This window comes from Columba livia, chromosome 34 (genome assembly GCF_036013475.1).
Source record: "Columba livia isolate bColLiv1 breed racing homer chromosome 34, bColLiv1.pat.W.v2, whole genome shotgun sequence".
Lineage (NCBI taxonomy): Eukaryota > Metazoa > Chordata > Aves > Columbiformes > Columbidae > Columba > Columba livia.
The window spans coordinates 81,268-108,842 of NC_088635.1; the positions used below are offsets into that span (position 1 = coordinate 81,268).

At 66.2% G+C, this 27,575-nt stretch overlaps 3 protein-coding genes across 3 annotated transcripts in view; all 3 read left to right on the forward strand.

Annotated features, from left to right (window-relative positions):
* Positions 1-323: 323 nt before the first annotated feature.
* LOC102089601 (sodium/calcium exchanger 2-like) lies at positions 324-5,776 on the forward strand. Its single transcript, XM_065044229.1, is given in 15 exon segments — positions 324-397; positions 756-807; positions 809-860; positions 947-964; positions 2,252-2,316; positions 2,318-2,377; positions 2,445-2,498; positions 2,500-2,555; positions 3,523-3,601; positions 3,603-3,789; positions 4,845-4,966; positions 4,968-4,988; positions 4,990-5,046; positions 5,048-5,098; positions 5,101-5,776. Coding segments are annotated over 15 exon segments (1,074 nt in total). The 3' UTR covers positions 5,227-5,776.
* A 2,398-nt stretch (positions 5,777-8,174) lies between these two features.
* Positions 8,175-13,720, forward strand: PSMD8 (proteasome 26S subunit, non-ATPase 8). Its single transcript, XM_065044242.1, is given in 12 exon segments — positions 8,175-8,279; positions 8,281-8,367; positions 9,766-9,838; positions 9,950-10,036; positions 10,039-10,048; positions 11,795-11,826; positions 11,829-11,870; positions 11,873-11,905; positions 11,908-11,957; positions 12,919-13,019; positions 13,106-13,217; positions 13,305-13,720. Coding segments are annotated over 12 exon segments (855 nt in total). The 5' UTR covers positions 8,175-8,189; the 3' UTR covers positions 13,443-13,720.
* A 3,657-nt stretch (positions 13,721-17,377) lies between these two features.
* Positions 17,378-27,575, forward strand: part of RYR1 (ryanodine receptor 1) — a 102,491-nt gene continuing 92,293 nt past the window's right edge. Inside the window, 8 exon segments of the mRNA XM_065044230.1 lie at positions 17,378-17,860; positions 20,112-20,231; positions 22,009-22,113; positions 22,232-22,252; positions 24,286-24,360; positions 25,072-25,150; positions 26,314-26,426; positions 27,413-27,506. Of these exon segments, the coding sequence (XP_064900302.1) occupies positions 17,816-17,860; positions 20,112-20,231; positions 22,009-22,113; positions 22,232-22,252; positions 24,286-24,360; positions 25,072-25,150; positions 26,314-26,426; positions 27,413-27,506 (652 nt within the window). The 5' untranslated portion in view covers positions 17,378-17,815.

Sequence of the window (27,575 nt, forward strand, 5' to 3'; positions counted from 1 at the left end):
TGACATGGGGGGACATGGGGACTTGGGGGGATATAGGGGGGACATGGGGACATGGGGACTTGGGGGGATATGGGGGGGACATGGGGGGACATGGGGACATGGGGACTTGGGGATTATATGGGGGGACATGAGGGGACATGGGGACATGGGGGGGACATGGGGGACTTGGGGGGGGATATGGGGGGACATGGGGACATGGGGACTTGGGGATATATGGGGGGATGGGGGGACATGGGGATATAGGGACATGGGGGGGATATGGGGAACAGGGGGGGACATGGGGACTTGGGGATATATGGGGGGACATGGGGACATGGGGGGACATGGGGACATGGGGACTTGGGGACTTGGGGGGATATGGGGGATATGGGGAGCTGGAGTTCTGCAACGAGACGGCGTGAGATGGGGTGTGGGGGGACATGGGGGGGACGTGGGGGGGGATGTGTGGACATGGGGACAGGGGGGCATGGGGACATGGGGGAGACGTGGGGACATGGGGACTTGGGGGGATATGGGTGGACATGGGGGGATGTGGGGACATGGGGGAGATGTGGGGACATAGGGACATTTGGGGATGTGGGGGGACATGGGGGATATGGGGAGCTGGAGTTCCACAACGACGAGTCGGCGTGAGGCGGGGGGATGTTGGGGGACATGGGGGGACATGGGGGGATGTTGGGACATGGGGGGCTCTGGGGGAGCCCGCGCTGCCCCGTCCCTAACGCGGGGGTCCCCACGTGTCCCCGTGTCCCCAGGAAGACCCTCCAGGTTCGCATCGTGGACGACGAGGAGTACGAGAAACGGGAACAATTTCTTCATCGAGCTGGGCCCCCCCCGCTGGCTCAAGCGGGGCATCTCGGGTGGGCGGGGGCCGGTGGGCGGGGCCGGGTGGGCGGGGCAGGGCTGGGTGGGACCCCACATCCTCTGACCCCCCCTCTCCCCACAGCTCTGCTGCTCAACCAAGGTAGGAAGCTCCCCCCCCCATCCCATTGTCCCCCGGGACACCCCCCATGTCACCCATGCTGTCCCCACATGTCCCCAGACTGTGTCCCCACAACGTGTCCCTGTGTCACACTTCACCCCGTGTCCCCACCCCGTGTCCCCCACCCCGTGTCCCCACCGTGTCCCCCAGGGGACGGGGACCGCGCACTGTCCACCAAGGAGGAGGAGGTGCGTCCCCATCCCATGTCCCCATGTGTCCCCATCCCATGTCCCCATGTGTCCCCATCCTGTGTCCCCATGTCCCCATGTGTCCCCAATGTCCCCATGTGTCCCCATGTGTCCCATGTGTCCCCATGTGTCCCCATGTGTCCCCATGTCCCCGTGTCCCCCAGGGGATGGGGACCACGCGCTGTTGGCCGAGGAGCAGGAGATGCGTCCCCATCCCATGTCCCCAGGTGTTCCCATCCCGTGTCCCCATCCGTGTCCCCATGTCCCCATGTGTCCCCATGTGTCCCCATGTCCCCGTGTCCCCCAGGGGACGGGGACCGTGCGCTGTTGGCCGAGGAGGAGGAGGCGTGTCCCCATCCCATGTCCCCATGTGTCCTCATCCCGTGTCCCCATGTCCCCATGTCCCCATGTCCCCATGTGTCCCCATGTCCCCCAGGGGACGGGGACCGCGTGCTGTCGGCCGAGGAGGAGGAGGGCGTGTCCCCATCCCATGTCCCCATCCCGTGTCCCCATGTGTCCCCATGTCCCCGTGTCCCCCAGGGGACGGGGACCGCGCGCTGTCGGCCGAGGAGGAGGAGGCGCGTCCCCCATCCCGTGTCCCCATCCCGTGTCCCCATGTGTCCCCATGCCCCCATGTGTCCCCATGCCCCCATGTGTCCCCGTGTCCCCATGTGTCCCCATGTCCCCATGTCCCCCCAGGGGACGGGGACCGCGTGCTGTCGGGCCGAGGAGGAGGAGGCTCATCCCCATCCCATGTCCCCATCCCGTGTCCCCATGTGTCCCCATGTCCCCATGTGTCCCCATGTCCCCGTGTCCCCCAGGGGACGGGGACCGCGCGCTGTCGGCCGAGGAGGAGGAGGCGCATCCCCATCCGTGTCCCCATCCCGTGTCCCCATGTGTCCCCATGCCCCCCATGTGTCCCCATGTGTCCCCATGTCCCCGTGTCCCCCAGGGGACGGGGACCGTGCGCTGTTGGCCGAGGAGGAGGAGGCGTGTCCCCATCCCATGTCCCCATGTGTCCTCATCCCGTGTCCCCATGTCCCCATGTCCCCATGTGTCCCCATGTCCCCATGTCCCCCAGGGGACGGGGACCGCGCGCTGTCGGCCGAGGAGGAGGAGGCGCGCCGCATCGCCGAGATGGGCATAACCCGTGCTGGGCGAGAACTGCAAGCTGGAGGTCATCATCGAGGAGTCCTACGACTTCAAGGTGACACGGGGACACGGGGGACACGGGGGACGCGGGGGACACGGCCTCACCCCCCGTGTCCCCGCAGAACACGGTGGACAAGCTGATCAAGAAAACCAACCTGGCCACGGTGATCGGGACCCCACTCGTGGCGCGAGCAGTTCCTGGAGGCCATCACGGTCAGCGCAGGTGGGACCTTGTCCCCTGCGTCCCCTCGCCGGCTTGGGGACACCCAGCCCTGGGGACACGGGGGTTATGGGGCTGCTCGGCCATGGGGAGGTGGCTCTGGGGACAGGGAACCTTGTGGCCGGGGGTCCTGGGGCCACCACCCTGGGGACATCACCCTGGGGACACCACCCTGGGGCCACCACCCTGGGGACATCACCCTGGGGACATCACCCTGGGGCCACCACCCTCTGGATGTCACTGTGGGGCCACCACCCTGGGGACATCACCCTGGTGCCACCACCCTAGGGACATCACCCTGGGGACATCACACTGAGGCCACCACCCTGGTGCCATCATCCCAGTCCCATGTACCACGATGCCACCACTGTGGTGCCACCACCCTGGTGCCACCATCCCAATCCCATTTACCACCATGCTACCATCCTGGGGGACATCACCTTGGTGCCACCACCCTGGGGACATCACCCTGGTGCCACCACCCTGGTGCCATCACCATGGGGCCACCACCCTGGGGACATCACCCTGGGGACATCACCCTGCTGCCCACCACTCTGGGGACATCACCATGAGGCCACCACCCTGGTGCCACCACCATGGGGGCCACCATCCCAGTCCCATGTACCACGATGCCACCACCCTGGGGACATCACCCTGGTGCCACCACCCTGGTGCCATCACCATGGGGCCACCACCCTGGGGACATCACCCCTGGGGACATCATCCTGGTGCCACCACCCTGGGGACATCACCATGGGGCCACCAGCCTGGGGCCACCATCCCAGTCCCATGTATCACGATGCCACCACCCTGGTGCCACCACCCTGGTGCCACCACCCTGGTGCCATCACCATGGGGCCACCACCCTGGGGACATCACCCTTGCATTGTGCACGCTGGGGGCCACCCCCGTCCCCCCTACCCGTCCCCATGGCCGTGTCCCCCGGCGGCTGACGCCGTGTCCCCGCAGGCGAGGAGGAGGAGGGAGGAGGAAGGGCGCGAGGAGCGGTTGCCGTCGTGCTTCGACTACGTGATGCACTTCCTGACGGTGTTCTGGAAGGGTTCTGTTCGCCTGCGTGCCGCCCACCGCCTACTGCAGCGGCTGGGCCTGCTTCGGCGTCTCCATCCTCCTCCTCGCGCTGCTCACCGCGCTCATCGGGGACCTGGCCGCGCACTTCGGCTGCACCGTGGGGCTCAAGGACTCGGTCAACGCCGTGGTCTTCGTGGCACTGGGGACATCCATTCCTGGTGAGGGACAGAACATTGAGAGGGACATGGGGACTGTGGACGTTGGGAGGGACATGGGGACATTGAGATAGAATGATGGGGATGGGGCGATGGGGACAAGGTGACACTTGGGCTGCACCGTGGGGCTCAAGGACTCGGTCCAACGCCGTGGTCTTCGTGGCACTGGGGACATCCATTCCTGGTGAGGGACAGGGGGGACACTGAGAAGGGGACATGGGGACAGGGGACGTTGGGAGGGACATGGGGACATTGAGATAGAATGATGGCGATGGGGGGGTTGTCCCCATGTCCCATGTCCCCATGATGTCCCCGTGATGTCCCCATGGTGTCCCCCATGGTGTCCCCACGCTCACCATGTCCCCGTGTCCCTCAGACACGTTCGCCAGCAAGGTGGCGGCGCTGCAGGACGCGTCCATGTCCCCATGATGTCCCCATGTCCCCACGATGTCCCCATGTCCCCCACACTCCCTGATGTCCCCAGTGTCCCTCAGACACGTTCGCCAGCAAGGTGGCGGCGCTGCAGGACGCGTCCATGTCCCCATGTCCCCATGTCCCCATGTCCATGTCCCCATGTCCCATGTCCCCATGATGTCTCCATGTCCCATGTCCCCACACTCACCCATGTCCCATGATGTCCCCATGTCCCCCACACTCACACATGTCCCCATGATGTCCCCATGTCCCATGTCCCCACGATGTCCCCATGTCCCCATGATGTCCCCATGTCCCCATGTCCCCATGTCCCATGTCCCATGTCCATGTCCCATGTCCCATGTCCCCATGACGTCCCCGTGTCCCCATGATGTCTCCATGTCCCATGTCCCCATGATGTCCCCATGTCCCCATGATGTCCCCATGTCCCCACACTCCCTGATGTCCCCGTGTCCCTCAGACACGTTCGCACAGCAAGGTGGCGGCGCTGCAGGACGCGTCCATGTCCCCATGTCCCATGTCCCCATGATGTCCCCATGTCCCACACTCACACATGTCCCCATGATGTCCCCATGTCCCCCACACTCACACATGTCCCCCCATGATGTCCCCGTGTCCCTCAGACACGTTCGCCAGCAAGGTGGCGGCGCTGCAGGACGCGTGCGCCGACGCGTCCATCGGCAACGTGACGGGCTCCAACGCCGTGAACGTGTTCCTGGGCCTGGGGGTGGCCTGGTCGGTGGCCCGCCATTTACTGGGCGGCGCAGGGGCCGCGCGTTCCGCGTCCCCGCGGGGACCCTGGCCTTCTCCGTCACCCTCTTCACCCGCCTTCGCCTTCGTGGGCGTCACCGTGCTGCTGTACCGGCGCCCGGCCCCACATCGGCGGCGAGCTGGGGGGGCCCGCGCACCCCCAAACTGCTGACGGCCGGGCTGTTCCTGGCGCTCTGGCTGCTCTACGTGCTGTTCGCCAGCCTGGAGGCCTATTGTCACATCAGGGGCTTCTGAGGGGACACGGCGGGGGGGGGGCGGCGCTTGGGGGGGGCCGCCCGCGGCGCCTCAGGGGGGGTCCTGACACCCCCGGAAACCCCCGGGGTCCCCTGTCACCCCCCATGTCCCCTTGGGGTTCCCCCTGTCACCCCCCCGGAACCCCCGGGGTCCCCTGTCACCCCCGTGTCCCCTTGGGGTTTCCATGTCCACCCCCCGAACCCCCGGGGTCCCCCATCACCCCCATGTTCCCCTGGGGGGCTCCTGATACCCCCCTGACCCCCTGGGGTTCCCATGTCACCCCCATGTCCCCTTGGGATCCCCATGTCACCCCCCATGTTCCCCTGGGGGTTCCCATGTCACCCCCCTGAACCCCCGGGGTCCCCTGTCACCCCCGTGTCCCCCCTGGGTTCCTCCTGTCACCCCCATGTTCCCCTGGGGGGCTCCTGACACCCCCTGAGCCCCTGGGGTCCCCCTGTCACTCCCATGTCCCCTTGGGATCCCCATGTCACCCTCATGTCCCCTTGGGGTCCCCCCTGTCACCCCCATGTTCCCATGTCACCCACCCTGAACCCCCCCCAGGGTCCCCTGTCACCCCCATGTCCCCCCGGGTTCCCCATGTCACCCCCTGTCCCTCTGGGGTTCCCATGTCACCCCAATATCCCCTCAGGGTCCCCATGTCCCCCTGGGATCCCCCTGTCACCCCCATGTCCCCTTGGGGTCCCCATGTCCCCCTGTCACCCCCATGTCCCCCTCAGGGTCCCCATGTTCCCCTGGGATCCCCCTGTCACCCCCATGTCCCCTTGGGGTCCCCATGTCCCCCTGTCACCCCCCATGTCCCCTTGGGGTCCCCATGCCCCCCTGGGATCCCCCTGTCACCCCCCCATGTCCCCTTGGGGTCCCCATGTCCCCCTGTCACCCCCCATGTCCCCTTGGGGGTCCCCATGTCCCCAGAGGGTCCCTCTGTCACCCCCCATGTCCCCAGAACGTGCCCTTGGGGTCCCCTTGTCACCCCCATGTCCCCTTGGGGTCCCCATGTCCCCCTGGGATCCCCCTGTCACCCCCATGTCCCCTTGGGGTCCCCATGTCCCCCTGAGATCCCCCTGTCACCCCCCATGTCCCCTCAGGGTCCCCATGTCCCCCTGGGCTCCCCCTGTCACCCCCATGTCCCCCGGCCCCCCCCGTGTCCCCTGTCCCCGTCCCCACCCCACATCGGGGGGTCACAAGCCAGGGCCGCGCCCCCCCCCGCCCGGGGGACCCCAGTGGTCACCCACGGCCACCTCAGGGACCCCCGTGTCACCCCCCCCCACCCCCCCGCCCCGGGGGGGCCTTTTGTTACCGCCAATGTTTTTTAACGTCACTCGGGGGGGGTCCCGGTTTGAACCCCCGTTTGGGGACACGGGGACGGGGGTGGGACATGGGGGGGGGGTGGTGACATTGGGGGGGGGGGGGGCGGCACGAGTGGGGGTCACGCATGGGGAGTGTCACTGTGGGCGCTGTCACCAGCCCCCCCGGGCACAATGAAACCCCTGAAACGGTGACGGCTCCGAGTGTCTTTGTCCCCAACGTGCGGCGGGTGACGTTTGGGGACATGGGACACGTGGGGGGACGTGGGGGGGTGACATGGGACATGTGGGGGGGACATGGGAACATGAGGGGGGGACATGGGGGGACATGGAGACACGGGGGGTGATGTGGGGGCACACGGGGTGACATGGGGACATAGGGGGTGACGTGGGGGGACATAGTGACATGTGGGGGACATGGGGATGTATGGGGGGCCAATGGGGACATATGGGGGTGACATTGGGGTGACATAGTGACATGTGGGGGACATGGGGGATGTATGGGGGGCCATGGGGACATATGAGGGGTGACATGGGGTGACATAGGGACATGTGGGGGACATGGAGTACATGGGGGGGGACATGGGGACATATGGTGGTGACATGGGGACATGTGGGTGACATGGGGGGACATAGGGCATGTGGGGGACATGGAGACATGGGGGGGGACATGGTGACATGTGGGGGGATATGGGGGGACATGGGGGACGGGGGGGCATGGGGACATGGGGGTGTCATGGGGACATATGGAGTGACATGGGGGCGACATGGGGACATACGGGGGGCAATGAGGACATAGGGGGACATGGGGACATGTGGGGTGACATGGGGGGGGACATGGGGACATGTGGGGTGACATGGGGGGACTTGGGGACATGTGGGGTGACATGGGGGCTGGGGACATTGGGGGGACATATGGGGGGGACTGGGACATGTGGGGGGACATGGGGGACAGGGACATGTGGGGTGACATAGGGGGGACATGGGGACATGTGGGGTGACATGGGGGGGGGACATTGGGGACAGTGGGGGTGACATGGGGACATCTGGGGATGGGGGGACATGTGGGGGACATGGGGGATGGGGGACATGGGGACATGGATGTGACAGAGGGGGGGGACATGGGGACATATGGGGTGACATGGGGGGACATGGGGACATGTGGGGGGACATGGGGACACGTGGGGTGACATGGGGGGGACATGGGACATATGGGGTGACATGGGGGGACATGGGGACATGTGGGGTGACATGGGGGTGTCATGGGGACATGGTGGGGTGACATGGGGGTGTCATGGGGACACGTGGGGTGACATGGGGGGGACATGGGGACATGTGGGGTGACATGGGGGGGAAATGGGGACATGTGGAGGGGACATGGAGACATGAGGTGACACGTGACACACGCCATCTCTCCCGCTCCCTCCTGACGTCACTCATTCCCCCGTGACGTCACATCGACGCTGACATCACTCCCCACCTCTCCGCTCCGCCCCCCCCCCTCCCCGTGCCCGCCGCGCCCGCGATTGGCCGCCCTCCGTTGCCGCGGCGACGCGGCGCGGGGCCGTCAAGCGCGGCGGGCGGGGCGGCCGATCAAGCGCGGCGGGGCGGCGTCGCGCTGTGCGCGCAGTCACGGCCATGGCGGCGGGCGGGCCGGTGGTGAACGGGGGCCGAGGGGCCCGGGCGGAGCGGGGGGCCCCGGGGGGGCCCGGGGGGCTCCGAGCGGCCCGCCGGGATGTACGAGCAGCTCAAGGGCGAGTGGAGCCGCAAGAGCCCCAACCTCAGCAAGTGCGGGGAGGCGCTGGGGCGGCTCAAGGTGCGGGGGGAGCGGGGGGAGCGGCGGCGCTGCGGGCCGGAAGTGGGGCCTGGGGGGGGGGGGGGGGGGTCTGGGGAATATGGGGGTAGGTTGGGGCTCTTGCGGCTCAAGGTGCGGGGGGAGCGGGGGGAGCGGCGGCGCTGGCGGGCCGGAAGTGGGGCCTGGGGGGGGGGGGGGGGTCTGGGGAATATGGGGGTGGGGGGGCTCTGGAATTGGGGGGTCGGGGGATTAGGGGATCATGTGGGGATTGGGGGGGTCCTGTGGGGATTGGGGGGGTCTGTGGGAATTGGGGGGGTCTGTGGGAATTGGGGGGGTCTGTGGGGATTAAGGGGTGTCTGTGGGGAGTGGGGGGGGTCTGTGGGGATTGGGGGGGGTCTGTGGGGGTTGGGGGGGTCTGGGAGTTGGGGGGGTCTGTGGGGATTAAGGGGGGGTCTGTGGGGATTGGGGGGGTCTGTGGGGATTAAGGGGGTGTCTGTGGGGATTGGGGGGGTCTGTGGGGATTGGGGGTTCTGGGAGTTGTGGGGGGGTCTGTGGGGATTAAGGGGGGGCTGTGGGGATTAAGGGGGTGTCTGTGGGGATTGGGGGGGTCTGTGGGGATTGGGGGGTCTGTGGGGATTAAGAGGGGTCTGTGGGGATTGGGGGGGTCTGGGAGTTGGGGGGGTCTGTGGGGATTAAGGGGGGGGCTGTGGGGATTGGGGGGGGCTGTGGGATTGGGGGGTCTGTGGGGATTAAGGGGGGTCTGTGGGGATTGGGGAGGTCTGGAATTGTGGGGGGGGTCTGGAATTAGGGGGTTCCATGGGAATCGGGGAGGGGGTCTGTGGGAATTGGGGGGGGTCTGGGAATTGTGGGGGGGTCTGGGAATTAGGGGGTTCCATGGGAATCGGGGAGGGGGTCTGTGGGAATTGGGGGGGACCCTGGGATTGTGGGGGGAGCTGGGGTTGGGGGGTGGTCTCTGGGAATTGGGAGGGGGCTGGAATGAGTGGAGGGCTGTGGATTTGGGGGGGGGGGGGTCCCTGAAAATCATGGGGGGGCTGGGGATTGTGGGGGGGTCTCTGAGGATTGGGGGGGACCCTGAGGATTGAGGGGGTATCTGGGAATTGGGGGGGGTCCCTGGGAATGAGGGGGGGCCCTGTGGATCGGGGGGGTCCCAGTGCTTGGTTTGGGGGGGCAGCGCCAGAACCTCATTACCCCAAACCTTTAATTAACACGGCGGGGGGGTGTGAATCAGACTTCCCGCCGCCTGTAAACATTAATTAAAGCTCATTAGCGAGCGCGGGGACGGTCTGACGTGTGTGTCCCCCCCCATTGTGTGTGTCCCCAACTGTCCCACCCCCCATTGTGTGTGTCCCCAACTGTCCCCCCCCCCATTGTGTGTGTCCCCAACTGTCCCCCCCCCAGCTGGCGCTCCTGGACCTCAACTTCCTCCCCACCTCGGGCACCAAACTGACCAAGCAGCAGCTCATCCTGGCCCGTGAGTGTCACTTTGGGGGGGACAAAACGGCCATGACCCCCCCCCGGGGACCTTGGCGACCCCCCCGCGGTGTCGGGGACCCCCCCCCTTGAAACGGTTTGTCCCTTTTAGGGACATCCTGGAGATCGGGCGCAGTGGAGCATCTGAAGAAGGACATCCCGTCCTTCGAGCGCTACATGGCCCAGCTCAAGTGCTACTATTCGATTACAAGTGAGCCGGGGGGGCCCCGTGTCACCCCATGTCCCCCCAGTGTCCCCATGTCACCCCATGTCCCCCCATGTCACCCCATGTTCCCCCCATGCCACCCACATGTCCCCATGTTCCCCAGATGCCACCCACGTGTCCCCACGTCACATCATGTGTCCCTATGCCCCTCCACGTCCCCATGTCACCCCAGATGTCCCTGTGGCCCCCCCATGTCACCACGTCACATCATGTGTCCCTATGCCCCTCCACGTCCCCATGTCACCCCAGATGTCCCTGTGGCCCCCCCATGTCACCACGTCACATCATGTGTCCCTATGCCCCTCCACGTCCCCATGTCACCCCAGATGTCCCTGTGGCCCCCCCATGTCCCCACGTCACATCATGTGTCCCTATGCCCCCCCCATATACCCATATATAGGGTCCCCATGTCCCCTTAGATGTTCCCATGGCCCCCACATGTCCTCATGTCCCTTCATATGTCCCCATGTCACCCCATATGTCCCCATGTCACCACATCATATCATGTGTCCCTATGCCCCCCACGTCCCCATATCTCCCCCATATCATCATCTCCCCCATGTCCCCCACATGTCCCCATGTGCCCCCCCATGTCCCCTCGTCCCCTCCATGTCCCCATGTCACATCATGTGTCCCTGTGCCCCACCACGTCCCCATATCACCCTCCGTGTCCCCTCCATGTCCCCATTTGCCCCCCGTCACCCCATATGTCCCCATGTCCCCCCATGTCCCCACATCACATCATGTCCCCCTGTCCCCTCACGTCCCCGTGTCCCCCCATGTCCCCACATCACATCATGTCCCTGTGTCCCCCACATGTCCCCGTGTCCCCCCATGTCCCCACATCACATCATGTCCCCGTGTCCCCCACGTCCCCGTGTCCCCCCATGTCCCCACATCACATCATGTCCCCCTGTCCCCCCATGTCCCCATGTCCCCCCATGTCCCCACATCACATCATGTCCCCACATCACATCATGTCCCCCTGTCCCCCACATGTCCCCATGTCCCCCCATGTCCCCACATCACATCATGTCCCCCTGTCCCCCCATGTCCCCACATCACATCATGTCCCCGTGTCCCCCACGTCCCCGTGTCCCCCCCATGTCCCCACATCACATCATGTCCCCTGTCCCCCCACGTCCCCGTGTCCCCACATGTCCCCACATCACATCATGTCCCCCTGTCCCCCCATGTCCCCACATCACATCATGTCCCCCTGTCCCCCATGTCCCCACATCACATCATGTCCCCCTGTCCCCCCACGTCCCCACATCACATCATGTCCCCGTGTCCCCCACGTCCCCGTGTCCCCCCCATGTCCCCACATCACATCATGTCCCCTGTCCCCCACCATGTCCTGTGTCCCCACACGTCCCCACATCACACCATGTCCCCCTGTCCCCCCACGTCCCGTGTCCCCCCATGTCCCCACATCACATCATGTCCCCCTGTCCCCCACATGTCCCCATGTCCCCACATCACATCATGTCCCCCTGTCCCCCACATGTCCCCATGTCCCCCTGTCCCCCCATGTTCCCCTGTCCCCCACATGTCCCCCTGTCCCCCCATGTCCCCACATCACATCATGTCCCCCTGTCCCCCACATGTCCCCATGTTCCCCTGTCCCCCATGTTCCCCTGTCCCCCCACACGTCCCCCGTGTCCCCCCATGTCCCCCTGTCCCCCACAAGTCCCCGTGTCCCCCACACGTCCCCCCGTGTCCCCCCAGGGACGAACTCCCCGAATCCGCCTACAAGCACCAGCTTTGGGGCTGAACCTGCTGTTCCTGCTGTCCCAAAACCGCGTGGCGAGTTCCACACGGAGCTGGAGCGGCTGCCGGCAAGGACATCCAGAGCAACGTCTACATCAAGCACCCCGTGTCCCTCGAGCAGGTGCCTTTGGGGCTCCATTCCGGGACTTTTGGGCCATTTTGGGGCCTTTTGGGGGCGTTTGCCCCAAGCATGCCACCCAGCTCTCAGTAGCCACCCCCCACCCTCAGTAGCCACCAAGCTCTCAGTGGCCACCCCTCCACCCTCAGTAGCCACCCCCTCACCTCAGTAGCCACCAAGCTCTCAGGAGCCACCCCCTCACCCTCAGTAGCCACCAAGCTCTCAGGAGCCACCCCTCACCCTCAGTAGCCACCAAGCTCTCAGGAGCCACCCCCTCACCCTCAGTAGCCACCAGCTCTCAGTGGCCACCCCCCCACCCTCAGTAGCCACCAAGCTCTCAGTGGCCACCCCCTGGCCCTCAGTAGCCACCAAGCTCTCGGGTGGCCACCCCCTCACCCTCAGTAGCCACCGAGTTCTCAGTGGCCATCCCCTCACCCTCAGTAGCCACCAAGCTCTCAGTAGCCACCCCCTCACCCTCAGTAGCCACCAAGCTCTCACAGTGGCTACCCCCTCAGTAGCCACACAGGCTCTCAGTAGCCACCCCCCGCTGTCCGTAGCCCACTCCCAGTAGCCACATTCCCCTCTCAGTAGCCACCCCACTCTCAGTAGCCACATCCCCCCTCTCAGTAGCCACCCCCCCATTCTCAGTAGCTACTGCCCCGGTGTCCATAGCCCCCCACTCCCAGTAGCCACCCCCCCACTCCCAGTAGCCACATCCCCCCCCTCAGTAGCCACCCCCTCCTCAGTAGCTACCCCCCCTCAGTAGCCACCCCCCCCAGTAGCCACATCCCCACTCTCAGTGGCTCCCTGCCCCTCAGTAGCCACCCCCCCATTTTCAGTAGCCACCCCCCCCGCTCCCACCGGCCCCCCCCCGCTCTCAGTAGCCACGCCCCCCCTTCGGTAGCCACCCCCTCGGAGATGGCGCTCCGCCCACCTGCAGCCGCCCCCCCCCTTTTTCTCTCAGTACCTAATGGAAGGCAGCTACAACAAAGTCTTCCTGGCCAAGGGCAACATCCCGGCGGAAAGCTACACCTTTTTCATCGATATCCTGCTGGACACCATCCGGTGAGACCCCCCCCCAACCCCACAGCCCCCCCAGAACCCCCTTTAGTCACAAAACCCCCCCAAATTAAAAATACCCCCAAAAATAGGGATGAGATTGCCGGCTGCATCGAGAAAGCCTATGAGAAAATCCTCTTCCCCGAGGCCACGCGCATCCTCTTCTTCACCAGCGCCAAGAAAATGACCGATTACGCCAAAAAGGTACATGGGGGGGCCCCCTGGTGTGTGTCCCCCCCCCCGGGACACCCCAATAAAGCTCATTTTGGGGTGTTTTGGGGTGTTTTTCAGAGGGGGTGGGTGCTGGGACCCAACAACTCATACACGTTCGGCACCCGCCAACCCAAACCCGAAGACGCCACCATCCCGTCCACCGAACTGGCCAAGCAGGTCATCGAGTACGCGCGGCAGCTCGAGATGATCGTTTAGGGGGCGGGGGGCCCCAAAACCCCCCCCCCACCCCCCAAAAATCCCCCCCCATATGTGTGTGCGTCCCCCCCCATCCACTTTGGGTTCCCCGCCCCGTTACCCCCCGTTCCCACACGGTTTTGGGGCTGGCTTTTAATTATTTAAAGGATTGTGGGGGTGGGGGTGGGAAGGGGGGGTTTGTGCCCCCCGCCCCACACCCCCAATTTGGGTGGAATTTGGGGTGGGGGGGGGCGGCTTTTTGCCCCCCTGCGGCTTCAATAAAGCGCCGGTTGCTCTTCGGCTGCCTGCGTCGCAATGGGGTTTTTGCACTGGGGGGGGGGGGATTTTTTGGGGTGTTGGGGGGTTTTTTGGGGTGTTGGGGGTCTCAGGCGTCTCCCCCCCCCGTCCTCTTCCTCCTCTTCCTCGTGGGGGGGCCCAACAGGGCTTCACTTGCGGCCACCAAGGTGGCAACCAGGATCAATGTGGCCACCCAGGGGGGCTCTGCCAGGTGGTTGGCGGATGGGGAGAACCTGGAGGGGGGGGGGGCATAAAATTGGGGGGGGGTCCCCAAAACCCTGACCCCCCCAAACCCCCGCAGTTCCTTCCCAGTCCCTCCCAGTTCCCTCAAACCCTCCCCTGGGCTCCCCACCCCCCCATTTTTAGGGTCCCCCCCTCCTCATTTCTAGGGTCCCCCCTCCCAATTTTCTGGCGCCCCGCCCCACTTTTGGGTCCCCCCCATATTTTTTGGGCCCCCCTCCCCATTTTCTGCCCCCACCCATTTTTTGCCCCCGCCCCCCATTATTTGGGCCCCCCTGCCCTTTTTTGGGTGTCCCCCCCTATTTTTTGGGTCCCCCCCTCCCCATTTTTGGGTGCCCCCCCCCCCCCTCACCAGGCAGCGACGTTCGGGGGCAGCCGGGGGGGGTCCCGGTGGGGGCAGCGGCAGCGATGGGGACATGACCCCCCCACTTGGAACGGGGGCCAGCGCCGAGGGGGGGGCGGCGATGGGGCCCGGGGGGGCTCCACTTGGGGGGGCTCCGCGACCCCCCCCCGCGGGGGCTCCACTTGTGGGGGCTCCACTTGGGGGGGCTTAGGGACCCACGGGGGGGTCTCTGCCCGGCTCCCTCCCCGGCTCCCCCCCCCCTCCCCTTCCCACCCATTTGTTTTCTTGCGGGGGGGGCAGCGGGGGCGGGGGGATCCCTCGGGGGTTGGGGGGGGCGTGGGGGGAGGACAGAAGATCCCGGGGGGCACCGTCCCCCCCCCCGTCAACGGGAAGGTGACCGGGGGCCACGGGGGGGGCGGCTGCAGGTGGACGGAGCGCAGGGTCTGCAGGACACGCGCCATCTCTGAGGGGGTGGCTACCGAAGCGGAGGGGTGGCTACCGAGCGGGGGGTGGCTACTGAGAGTGAGGGGGCCGGCAGAGCCGGGGGGTGGCTACTGAAAATGGGGGGGTGGCTACTGAGGAGCGGGGAGCCACTGGGAGTGGGGATGTGGCTACTGGGAGTGGGGATGTGGCTACTGAGAGGGGGGATGTGGCTACTGGAGTGGGGGGGGCTACGGACAGCGGGGGGGTGGCTACTGAGAGCTGGGTGGCTACTGAGGGTGAGGGGATGGCCACTGAGAGCTTGGTGGCTACTGAGGGTGGGGGGATGGCCACTGAGAGCTTGGTGGCTACTGAGGGTGAGGGGGTGGCCACTGAGAGCTTGGTGGCTACTGAGGGTGAGGGGGTGGCCACTGAGAGCTTGGTGGCTACTGAGGGTGAGGGGGTGGCTACTGAGAGCTTGGTGGCTACTGAGGGTGAGGGGGTGGCTACTGAGAGCTTGGTGGCTACTGAGGGTGAGGGGTTGGCCACTGAGAGTTTGGTGGCTACTGAGGGTGGGAGGGTGGCTAGTGAGAGCTGGGTGGCATCCTTGAGGCTCTGGCCATCAGCCTTGGCGGGAGAGCTAGTGGCCGTGCGGGGGGGTTTGGTGGCCACGGGGCGCTGGGTGGTGGCCACAAAGCGCTGGACGGTGGCCATGGGGTGACGGATGGTGCCTGTGGGGTGCTGGCCACCGGCTTTGGGGTGCTGGAGGTCGTCCATGGAGTGCTGCTTGGTGGTGGCCACAGGGTTCTTGGTGGTGGCCACAGGGCTCTGGCTGGTGACCGTGGGGTGCTGGTTGGTGGCCATGGGGCTCTTGGTGGTGGGCCACAGGCTCTTGGTGGTGACCACAGGGCTCTGGCTGGTGACGGTGGAGTGCTGATTGGTGGCCATATGGCACTCGTTGGTGGCCACAGGGTCCTGTTTGGTGGCCATAGGCCACTGGCCACTGGCTGCAGGGCTCTGGCTGGTGGCCACAGGGCGCTCCTTGGTGGCCACGGGACTCTGGCTGGTGGCCACAGGGCTCTCCTTGGTGGCCACGGGCTTCTGGCTGGTGGCCACTGGGTGCTCGTTGGTGGCCACGGGGTTCTGATTGGTGGCCACAGGGTCCTGTTTGGTGGCCCCGTGGCTCTGGTTGGTGGCCACGGGGGCGGGCTGCCCCCCGGGCGTGGCGGGGGGGGCTCCGGGGGGGCCCGGGGGGGGGCCGTGCGCGGTGCCGAGTGGACGTTCCCCATTTCGGCGGCTCCTGGGGGGAGAAATGGGGGGGGGGGGGGGGGCTCGCACGGGGAAACTGAGGCAGGGGGTGCTGCCCCCCCCCTCACCCCCTCCCCCCCAACCACCCTGTGCCCCCCCCGGCGCCCCCACTCACCCCCGGCTCTTCCGCCGCCAACGGCCGCAACGGCCGCGGGGGGGGGAACGGAACGAAACGGAACGGAACGGAACGGCACGGCACGGCACGGCACGGGCTGGGGGGGGGACCAGGCGTCCGGACCGGCGGGCGCTGGGACCGGCGGCAGCGCGGCTGCGGCTCCGTGTCGGTCAATGGGGCCGGGGGGGGGACATGGGGACACGGGGGGAAACGAGGCGACACGGACCCCAGTTTGGGGTACTGGTGGTTGGAAGGTCCCAGTTTGGGATCCCAGTTTAGGGGTGCTGGTGGTTCACAGTCCCAATTTGGGGGGGTCCCAGTTCAGGTGCTGCTTTGGGCTCCCAGTTGGGGTCCCAGTTTGGGGCGTTGGTGGTTGGGGGTCCCAGTTGGGGGGTCCTGCTTTGAGCTCCCAGTTTGGGGTTCCAGTTGGGGAGTCCCAGTTGCGGGGTCCCGTTTTGAGCTCCCAGTTTAGGGTACCAGTTGAGCTCCCAGTTTGGGGCCCCAGTTTAGGGGTGCTGGTGGTTTGGGTCTCAGTTTGGGATCCCAGTTTAGGGGTGCTGGTGGTTCACAGTCCCAATTTGGGGCATCCCAGTTCAGGTGCTGCTTTGAGCTCCCAGTTGGGGTCCCAGTTGGGCTCCCAGTTTGGGGTGCCAGTTGGGGTCCCAGTTGGGGGGTCCCGTTTTGAGCTCCCAGTTGGGGCCCCAGTTTAGGGGTGCTGGTGGTTTGGGGTCCCAGTTTGGGGTGTTAATGGGGACATGGGCCGGTGTCACCCGCACGGGACATCACGGTGCGAGTACTGGTGACACTGGTGCCACTGGTGGCACCAGCACAAGGACAGATCCCCCCACCCCGTTAATTTCTTACATTGCTAATAAATGTTAATTGATTTCCCGTGGACCCGGCCAGCACTCCGTTAATTAAGCCCCGCGGTAATTAAAGGGGCGTTTTAACGAGCGTCTCCTTTACGTGCTAATGGGGTCACAACGACCGGCCCCCAGTGCAGCCCAGGGATCCCCCCGTGCTCCCCAAGGACCCCCCAATTACCCCTAGTGCTCCCCAGTCCCTCCCAGTGCTCCCCACTTCGTCGGGGGAACCCAGGCGTCCGGGCTGTGTGTGTATGTGGGGGGGGGGGGTGTTCGTGCCTCAGTTTCCCTCCCCCGGGTCCCTCCTCCCGTTACGTGTCACCGGGGGCCGGGCCAGCGGTACCGACACCCCCGGAGCCCCCGCTGCACAGGGACACGGGCGGCGGCACCACCGGGACCGACACCCCCGGGACCCCCACCCGGGAACGACACCCCCCCCGGGGACTCGAACCCCGACCCGGGACCGACACCCCCGGGACCCCCACCCGGGAACGACACCCCCCCCGGGACTCGAACCCCGACCCGGGACCGACACCCCCCGGGACCGACACTCCGGGATCGGCAGCACCGGGGACTCGAACCCGCACCGGGGACTCGAACCCGCACCTGGGACCGACACCCCCGGGACCCCTGGGATCGGCAGCACCGGGGACTCGAACCCCAAGCTGACACCGACAAACCGCGGGACCCCGGGGACCGACGCCCCGAGATCGGCAGCGCCGGGGACTCGAACCCCAACCCAGGACCAGCACCCACTGGTGACCAGTAGCCCCCAGTGCCCGGCACCCACTGGTGACGAGTCCCCGCCATGGCCGAGGCCGACGGTGAGGACGATGTGCAGTTCCTGCGGACGGTGAGTGGGGATACTGGGAGGGGATACTGGGGGGACTGGGAGGAGATACTGGGGGAAAGAGCTCAGGGAACTGGGAGTGGGGTAACTGGGAGGTACTGGGGGGGACTGGACTGGGGATACTGGGGGGGACTGGGGAGCTGGGAGTGGGGTAACTGGGAGGTACTGGGGGGACTGGACTGGGGATACTGGGGGGACTGGGGAGCTGGGAGTGGGGTAACTGGGAGGGACTGGGATTCGAATACTGGGGGGGACTGGGCTCAGGGAACTGGCAGCTACTGGGGAGCTGGGAACCGGGTAACTGGAGATACTGGGGGGACTGGGCTCAGGGAACTGGGAGACACTGGGGAGCTGGAACGGGGGTAACTGGGAGATACTGGGGGGACTGGGGACACTGGGGGGGCTCAGGTCTGGGAAACTGGAGAACAAGCACAGGGGGAGCTGGGGACACTGGGGTACTGGGGATACTGGGGACGGGGGGGACACTGGGGGTACTGGGGGACACTGGGGGTACTGGGGGCCAGAGCCGGTGGGGACTGGGAGGGGGTTCAGGGTGAACTGGGAGAAGCTGTTTGGGGGAAACCAGCCTGAACTGGGGAGAACCGGGAGGGACTGGGACGGCCGGGGGGGGGGGTGCGGGGCCCCCCCACCTGTCCCGGGCGCTGCGTGTCCTCCCAAAAAAGCAACGTGTAAAGCCGGGGGGGGCAGCAGCTGCTGGGGGGGGCGAAACCAGATCCCCCCCCAGGGGGATGGGCAGGGCGCCGGACGCCTGGGTCCCTTCGGGGTGGGGGGGGCTTGGGGGGGGGTGTCCCCAGTTCCTTCCCTTGGCCCAATTCCTCCCGGTTTGTCCTCAAAACTGCGCTGGGACCTCCCGGGGGGGGGCACACGAGTCGCTGTTAATAACGCGTGTCCCCCCGCCCCGCGCCGGATTCCGAATGGGGGGGTCAAGGACGTGTCCTTTAGCGGGGAGGGAAGGGACCCAGGCGTCCGGGTGTGACCCGCCCGGGGGGAATTGGGCCCGTGGGAAATGCTGAGCTCAGCAAAGTTTGACGGGGGGTGTGGGGGGGGGGGCAGGACTTGCCCCCCTCCAAATTACCCCCCCAAGGGCAAAATGAGGCACGGAGTAAACACAGACCCCCCCCATGACCCCCCCCAATCACGGGGCCCAAAGTGGGGACCCAGGCGTCCGAGTGCCCCCCCCGTGGCATCCCCGGCCCGCGGGAGGAATCTGCCCCCCCCCACCCGGGGGACCCGGAGCGACAGGAGCAGCTGGGGGGGGGTGGGGGATGCGGCAGTCACCCCCCCCCAAAACCTATGGGGCGGGGGGGTCCCAACCTATAGAACCCCTGGGGGTCCAGTGGGGGGGGGTTGGGGGTCCCGGGGGGGGATCGGGGGGTCCTGGGGGGATCTGGGGGTCCCTGGGGGGGCTGAGATGCCGTTGCCCCCCAGGAGGACGAGGTGGTCCTGCAGCCCACGGGGGTCCCGTGGGGATGCTGAGGATGCTGTGCGGGGTCTGGGGGGGTCTGGGGGTGCCGTGTGAGGTCTGGGGGTCCCGTGGGGGGGTGTGGGGGTCCCATGGGGGGTGTGGGGGTCCCGTGGGGGGGCTGGGGTGCTGTTGCCCCCCAGGAGGACGAGGTGGTCCTGCAGCCCAGGGGGGTCCCGTGGGGATGCTGAGGATGCCGTGTGGGGTCTGGGGGGATCTGGGGGTCCCATGGGGGGTGTGGGGGTCCCGTGGGGGGGCTGAGCTGCGGTCCCCCCCCCAGGAGGACGAGGTGGTCCTGCAGTGCACGGGGGGTCCTGTGGGGATGCTGAGGATGCCGTGTGGGGTCCTGTGGGGGTTGTGGGGGTCCTGTGGGGGGTGTGGGGGTCCCATGGGGGGTGTGGGGTCCCGTGGGGGGGCTGGGGTGCTGTTGCCCCCCAGGAGGACGAGGTGGTCCTGCAGTGCATGGGGGGTCCTGTGGGGATGCTGAGGATGCTGTGCGGGGTTTGGGGGTCTCGTGGGGGGTGTGGGGGTCCCATGGGGGATTTGGGGGTCCCGTGGGGGGTGTGGGGGTCCCGTGGGGGGGCTGAGCTGCGGTCCCCCCCCAGGAGGACGAGGTGGTCCTGCAGTGCACGGGGGGTCCCGTGGGGATACTGAAGATGCTGTGCGGGGTTTGGGGGTCTCGTGGGGGGTGTGGGGGTCCCATGGGGGATTTGGGGGTCCCGTGGGGGTGTGGGGGTCCCGTGGGGGGGCTGAGCTGCGGTCCCCCCCCAGGAGGACGAGGTGGTCCTGCAGTGCACCACCACGCTGCTGAAGGAGCAGCTCAAGCTGTGTCTGGCGGCCGAGGGCTTCGGGAACCGGCTCTGCTCGCTGGAGCCCACGTCCAACGCGCAGGTACGCGGACACGCGGGGCGGGGGACACGGGGGGCGGGGGGGGCACGGGAGGGGGGGACACAGGAGGGGGGGACGTGTGGGGACACAAGGGGCGTGGGGACATGGAGCACGGGAGGGGGGGACACAGGAGGGGGGGACACGTGGACACGGGGGGCCTGGGGACACGGGAGGGGGGGACACGTGGACACGGGGGGCGTGGGGACACGGGGGGCCTGGGGACACGGGAGGGGGGGACACAGGAGGGGGGGACACGTGGACACGGGGGGCGTGGGGACACGGGAGGGGGGGACACAGGAGGGGGGGACACGTGGACACGGGGGTCGTGGGGACACGAGGGGCGTGGGGACACGGGAGGGAGGGACACAGGAGGGGGGGACGTGTGGGGACACGAGGGGCGTGGGGACACGGGGCACGGGGGGCCTGGAGACACGGGAGGGGGGGACACGTGGACACGGGGGGCGTGGGGACACGAGGGGCGTGGGGACACAGTGTGGGGACACGGGGGAACACGGGGGGCATGGGGACACGGCGGGGGGACACGGGATGGAGGAGACACGGGGGAACACGTGGGGCACGGGACGGAGTGACACGGGATGGTGGGGACACTGGGGACATGGGAGGGGGGACCACGGGATGAGGGGACACGAGGGACACGGAATTGAGGGGTCCCTAGAACCCACCCCCATTGCGCAGGTACTGGGGACATGGGGACGTGGGAGGGGGGGACACGGGATGGAGGGACACGGGGGAACACGGGGTGCATGGGATGGGGGGGACACTGGGGACATGGGGTGGGGGGACACGGGAGGGGAGACACGAGGGACATGGGGGACACGGGGTGAAGGGACACGGCGGACACGGAATTGGGGGGTCCCTAGAACCCACCCCCAATGCGCAGGTACGGGGGGGTCTGGGGGACACGGGGTGGGGCATCTGATACCCCCCCCCCCGGCATAAGGACACAGGGGACATTGGACACCCCTGTCAATGGGACATTGGACACCCCAGATCTCATGGCGGGGGGACATGGGGACACCCCTGTAGCCATGAGCACGGGGCCAGGGGGTCCCCCATGTCCCTCCCGTGTCCCCCAATGTACCCCCATGTCCCCCTGTTCCCCACAGTCCCCCCTGACCCTGTGTCCCCATAATGTCGCCCCCGACCTGGCCGTCTGTGTCCCCATATCCCCCTATGTCCCCATGTCCCTGTGTCCCCTGACCCGTGTCCCCTGTCCCCAGAACATACCCCCCCAACCTGGCCGTCTGTGTCCCCATATCCCCCTGTTCCCCCCAGTCCCTCGCGCCCCTGTGTCCCCCAATGTCCCCCCAATGTCCCCTGACCCGTGTCCCCATATCCCAGAACGTCCCCCCCGACCTGGCCATCTGTGTCCCCATATCCCCCTGTTCCCCCCAGTCCCCCCTGCCCCTGTGTCCCCCCCATGTCCCCCCCAGTGTCCCCTGACCCGTGTCCTCATATCCCAGAACGTCCCCCCCGACCTGGCCATCTGTGTCCCCATATCCCCCTGTTCCCCCCAGTCCCCCCTGACCCTGTGTCCCCATAATGTCCCCCCCGACCTGGCCGTCTGTGTCCCCATATCCCCCTGTGTCCCCATGTCCCCCCAGTGTCCCCTGACGCGTGTCCCCTGTCCCCAGAACGTCCCCCCTAACCTGGCCGTCTGTGTCCCCATATCCCCCTGTTCCCCCCAGTCCCCGCCGCCCCTGTGTCCCTCCCATGTCCCCCCAGTGTCCCCTGACCCCTGTCCCCCCAATGTCCCCAGAACGTCCCCCCCGACCTGGCCGTGTGCTGTTTCATGCTGGAGCAGTCGCTGTCGGTGCGGGCGCTGCAGGAGATGTTGGCCAACAGCGCCGAGACGGGGGCCGAGGTGGGTCCGGGGGGTCCCGGGGGTGTCCTGGGGGTGTCCTGGGGGGTCCCGTGGGGGTCCGGGGGTCCAAGCTCCCCCTTGACCCCCCGTCTTCTCTCTCCCCCCACGCCCACCCCAGGGGCTTGACCTGGACAAGTGGGTAGGTGCAGTGACCCCCCCAATCCTCATCCTGCACCCCCCGAGTGTGCAAGGGGCTCTGACCCCCCCCAAATCCTCCTCCTGCACCCCCCACGTGTGCAAGGGGCTCTGACCCCCCCCCAAATCTTCCTCCTGCACCCCCCGAGTGTGCAAGGGGCTCTGACCCCCCCCAAACCCTCATCCTGCACCCCCCGAGTGTGCAAGGGGCTCTGACCCCCCCCCAAATCCTCCTCCTGCACCCCCCGCGTGTGCAAGGGGCTCTGACCCCCCCCAAACCCTCATCCTGCACCCCCCGAGTGTGCAAGGGGCTCTGACCCCCCCCCAAATCCTCCTCCTGCACCCCCCGCGTGTGCAAGGGGCTCTGACCCCCCCCCAAACCCTCATCCTGCACCCCCCGAATGTGCAAGGGGCTCTGACCCCCCCCCAAATCCTCCTCCTGCACCCCCCGCGTGTGCAAGGGGCTCTGACCCCCCCCCAAACCCTCATCCTGCACCCCCCGAGTGTGCAAGGGGCTCTGACCCCCCCCCCAAATCCTCCTCCTGCACCCCCAGAATGTGCAAGGGGCTCTGACCCCCCCAATCCTCCTCCTGCACCCCCCGAGTGTGCAAGGGGCTCTGACCCCCCCCCAAATCCTCCTCCTGCACCCCCCGAGTGTGCAAGGGGCTCTGACCCCCCAATCCTCATCCTGCACCCCCCGAGTGTGCAAGGGGCTCTGACCCCCCAATCCACATCCTGCACCCCCCGCGTGTGCAAGGGGCTCTGACCCCCCCAATCCTCCTCCTGCACCCCCCGAGTGTGCAAGGGGCTCTGACCCCCCAATCCACATCCTGCACCCCCCGCGTGTGCAAGGGGCTCTGACCCCCCAATCCTCCTCCTGCACCCCCCGAGTGTGCAAGGGGCTCTGACCCCCCCCCCAAATCCTCCTCCTGCACCCCCCGAGTGTGCAAGGGGCTCTGACCCCCCCAATCCTCCTCCTGCACCCCCCGAGTGTGCAAGGGGCTCTGACCCCCCCCAATCCTCCTCCTCATCCTGCACCCCCAGACCCCCCAGAATGTACAGGGGGCTCTGTTCCCCTCCAACCCCCCCCCCCCGCATGGACCCAGGCGTCCGGGTGTGCCCGACCCCCCCCAATATCCCACCCTGCAGCCCCCCAGTTCCGCATGGATCCCACTGCAGCCCCCCCGCTGTGAGCACGGGGCGGGGGGGGCACCAGGACACGTGTGTCACATGAGGGGTGTGCAACGCACGGGGACCCCGATACGTGTGTCACATGAGGGGTGTGCAACGCACAGGGACCCCAATACGTGTGTCACACGAGGGGTGTGCAATGCACGGGGACCCCAATACGTGTGTCACATGAGGGGTGTGCAATGCACAGGGACCCCAATACGAGGGGTGTGCAATGCACGGGGACCCCAATACGTGTGTCACACGAGGGGTGTGCAATGCACGGGGACCCCGATACGTGTGTCACATGAGGGGTGTGAAATGCACAGGGACCCCAATACATGTGTCACACGAGGGGTGTGAAACGCACGGGGACCCCGATACGTGTGTCACATGAGGGGTGTGCAACGCACGGGGACCCCGATACGTGTGTCACACGAGGGGTGTGCAGTGCACGGGGACCCCAATACGTGTCTCACACGAGGGGCGTGCAATGCACGGGGACCCCAATTTGAGGGGTGTGCAATGCACAGGGACCCCAATACGTGTCTCACACGAGGGGCGTGCAATGCACGGGGACCCCAATTTGAGGGGTGTGCAATGCACAGGGACCCCAATACGCGTGTCACACGAGGGGTGTGCAATGCACGGGGACCCCAATACGTGTGTCACACGAGGGGTGTGCAACGGGGACCCCAATTCAAGGGGTGTGCAACACATGGGGACCCCGATACGTGTGTCACACGAGGGGTGTGCAACGCATGGGGACCCCAATACGTGTGTCACACAAGGGGTGTGCAACGCACGGGGACCCCCCGGGTTAGTGGGGGGCTCGGGGGTCCCCACTGACCCCCCGTCCCCCCAAAGTCGTCGCAGGGGGGGGGACACCGGACGCTGCTCTACGGCCACGCGATCCTCCTGCGGCACTGCCACAGCGGCATGGTGAGTGGGGACCCCAAAAACGGGGGGACCCCAATAATGGGGGGACCCCAAAAATGGGCTGTCCCAATAGTGGGGGAACCCCACAACGGGGTGTCCCAAAAATGGGGGGACCCAAATAGCGGGGTGTCCCCACAAACAGGGTGACCCCCACAATGGGGTGTCCCAAATAATGGGGTGACCCCAATAATGGGGTGTCCCCCATAATGGGGTGTCCCCTATAACACGGTCACCCCAATAACACGGTGACCCCAATAATGGGGTGTCCCCCTCAATGGGGTGTCCCCTATAACACGGTCACCCCAATAACACGGTGACCCCAATAATGGGGTGTCCCTCACAATGGGGTGTCCCCTATAGTGCGGTGACCCCAATAACACGGTGACCCCAATAATGGGGTGTCCCAAATAATGGGGTGTCCCCCACAATGGGGTGTCCCCTATAACACAGTCACCCCAATAACACGGTGACCCCAATAATGGGTTGTCCCAAATAATGGGGTGTCCCCCACAATGGGGTGTCCCCTATAACACAGTCACCCCAATAACACGGTGACCCCAATAATGGGTTGTCCCCCACAATGGGGTGTCCCCTATAGTGCGGTGACCCCAATAATGCAGTGACCCCAATAATGGGGTGTCCCAAATAATGGGGTGTCCCCCACAATGGGGTGACCCCAATTTTGGGGTGTCCCTAATTTTGGGGTGTCCCCAGTACCTGAGCTGTCTCACCACGTCCCGCTCGGTCACCGACAAACTGGCCTTTGACGTGGGGCTGCAGAAGGACGCGGCCGGTGAGGGGGGACCCCGGGATTTGGGGGGGACCCCAAAGGTTTGGGGGGTTCCCGTGGGGTTTTAGGGGGTTCCCCAGGTTTTAGGGGGTTCTCCTGGGGTCTGGGGGGCTCCTTGGTGTTTGGGGGGGTTCCCCCAGGTTTTAGGGGGTACCCCGGTGTTTGGGGTAGTTGCCCGGGTTTTGGGGGGTTCTGTTTGGGTTTTAGGGGGTTCCCCGTGGTTTGGGGGGTTCCATTGGGGTTTTAGGGGGTTCCCCGGGTTTGGGGGTTCCATTGCGGTTTTAGGGGGGTCCATTGGGGTTTTAGGGGGTTCCCCGGGTTTGGAGGTTCCATTGGGGTTTTAGGGGGTTCCCCGGGTTTGGAGGTTCCATTGGGGTTTTAAGGGGTTCCCCGGGTTTGGGGGTTCCATTGGGATTTTAGGGGGTTCCATTGTGGTTTTATGGGGTTCCATAGGGGTTTTAGGGGGTTCCCTGGGTTTGGGGGTTCCATTGGGGTTTTAGGGGGTTCCCCGGGTTTGGGGGTTCCATTGGGGTTTTAGGGGGTTCCCCGGGTTTGGGGGTTCCATTGGGGTTTTAGGGGGTTCCATTGTGGTTTTAGGGGGTTCCATTGGGGTTTTAGGGGGTTCCCCGGGTTTGGAGGTTCCATTGGGGTTTTAGGGGGTTCCCCGGGTTTGGGGGTTCCATTGGGGTTTTAGGGGGTTCCATTGTGGTTTTATGGGGTTCCATAGGGGTTTTAGGGGGTTCCTGGGTTTGGGGGTTCCATTGGGGTTTTAGGGGGTTCCCTGGGTTTGGGGGTTCCATTGGGGTTTTAGGGGGTTCCATTGTGGTTTTATGGGGTTCCATAGGGGTTTTAGGGGGTTCCCTGGGTTTGGGGGTTCCATAGGGGTTTTAGGGGGCTCCCCGGGTTTTAGGGGATTCCATTGGGGTTTTAGGGGGTTCCATTGTGGTTTTATGCGGTTCCATTGGGGTTTTAGGGCGTTCCCTGGGTTTGGGGGTTCCATTGGGGTTTTAGGGGGCTCCCCGGGTTTTAGGGGGTTCCATTGGGGTTTTAGGGGGCTCCCCGGGTGTGGGGGGTTCCATTGGGGTTTTAGGGGGTTCCATAGGGGTTTTAGGGGGTTCCCCGGGTGTGGGTCCCATCTCCCGGTTTCGGGGCGCGCTGCCCCCCAGGCGAGGCGTGCTGGTGGACCATGCACCCCGCGTCCAAGCAGCGCTCGGAGGGGGAGAAGGTTCGAGTGGGGGACGATCTGATCCTGGTCAGCGTGTCCTCCGAGCGCTACCTGGTGAGGGGACATGGGGACATGGGGGGACATGGGGACATGGGGGACATGGGGGGACATGGGGACATGGGGGACACAGGGGCCCGATCCTGGTCAGCGTGTCCTCCAAGCGCTACCTGGTGAGGGGACATGGGGGGACATGGGGACATGGGGACATGGGGGACATGGGGGAACATGGGGGGACATGGGGGACATGGGGACATGGGGACATGGGGGACATGGGGGGACATGGGGGGACATGGGGGACATGGGGACATGGGGATATGGGGGGACATGGGGGGACATGGGGAGACGGGGACATGGGGGACACAGGGGCCTGATCCTGGTCAGTGTGTCCTCTGAGTGCTACCTGGTGAGGGGACATGGGGACATGGGGGGACATGGGGAAAACAGGGGGACATGGGAAGCATGGTGACATGGGGGGGCAGGGGGGACACAGAGACACGGGGACGTGGTGACATGGGGGACATGGGGACATGGGTGGAGTTGGGGGGCAGGGGCAACATGGGGACATGTGGGATATGAGGGACATGGGGGACATGGGGTGACATAGAGGATACGGGGGGACATGGGGGGAAATGGGGGACATGGGGGGACACAGGGGACATGGGGGTACATGGGGAAAACGGGGGGACATGGGAGACACAGGGGGACATGGGGGGGACATGGGAGATATGGGGGCACATGGGGACACAGGTGACATGGGGGGAAATGGGAGGGATATAGGGAACACGTGGGGACCCGATCCTGATTAATGTGTCCTTGGGGTGGTACCTGGTGAGGGGACACAGGGGGACATTGAGGGACATGGGAGACATGGGGGGGACATTGGGTGACACGTAGGGACCTGGGAGCCTGATCCTTGTCAGCGTGTCCGAGCGCTACCTGGTGATGGGGACACGGACATTGGGGGACACGGGGAGACATGGGGGACACGGGGGGACATTGGGTGACACGTGGGGACCCGGGGGCCCGATCCTGCCCCCCAGCACCTGTCCACGGCCAGCGGGGAGCTGCAGGCTGACGCCTCCTTCATGCAAACGCTCTGGAACATGAACCCCGTGTGCTCGGGCGGCGAGGAAGGTGGGTGACACGGGGGGGGACACGGGTGACACCGCGGGGGGGGACACCCCGTGACCCCCCCGCTGTCCC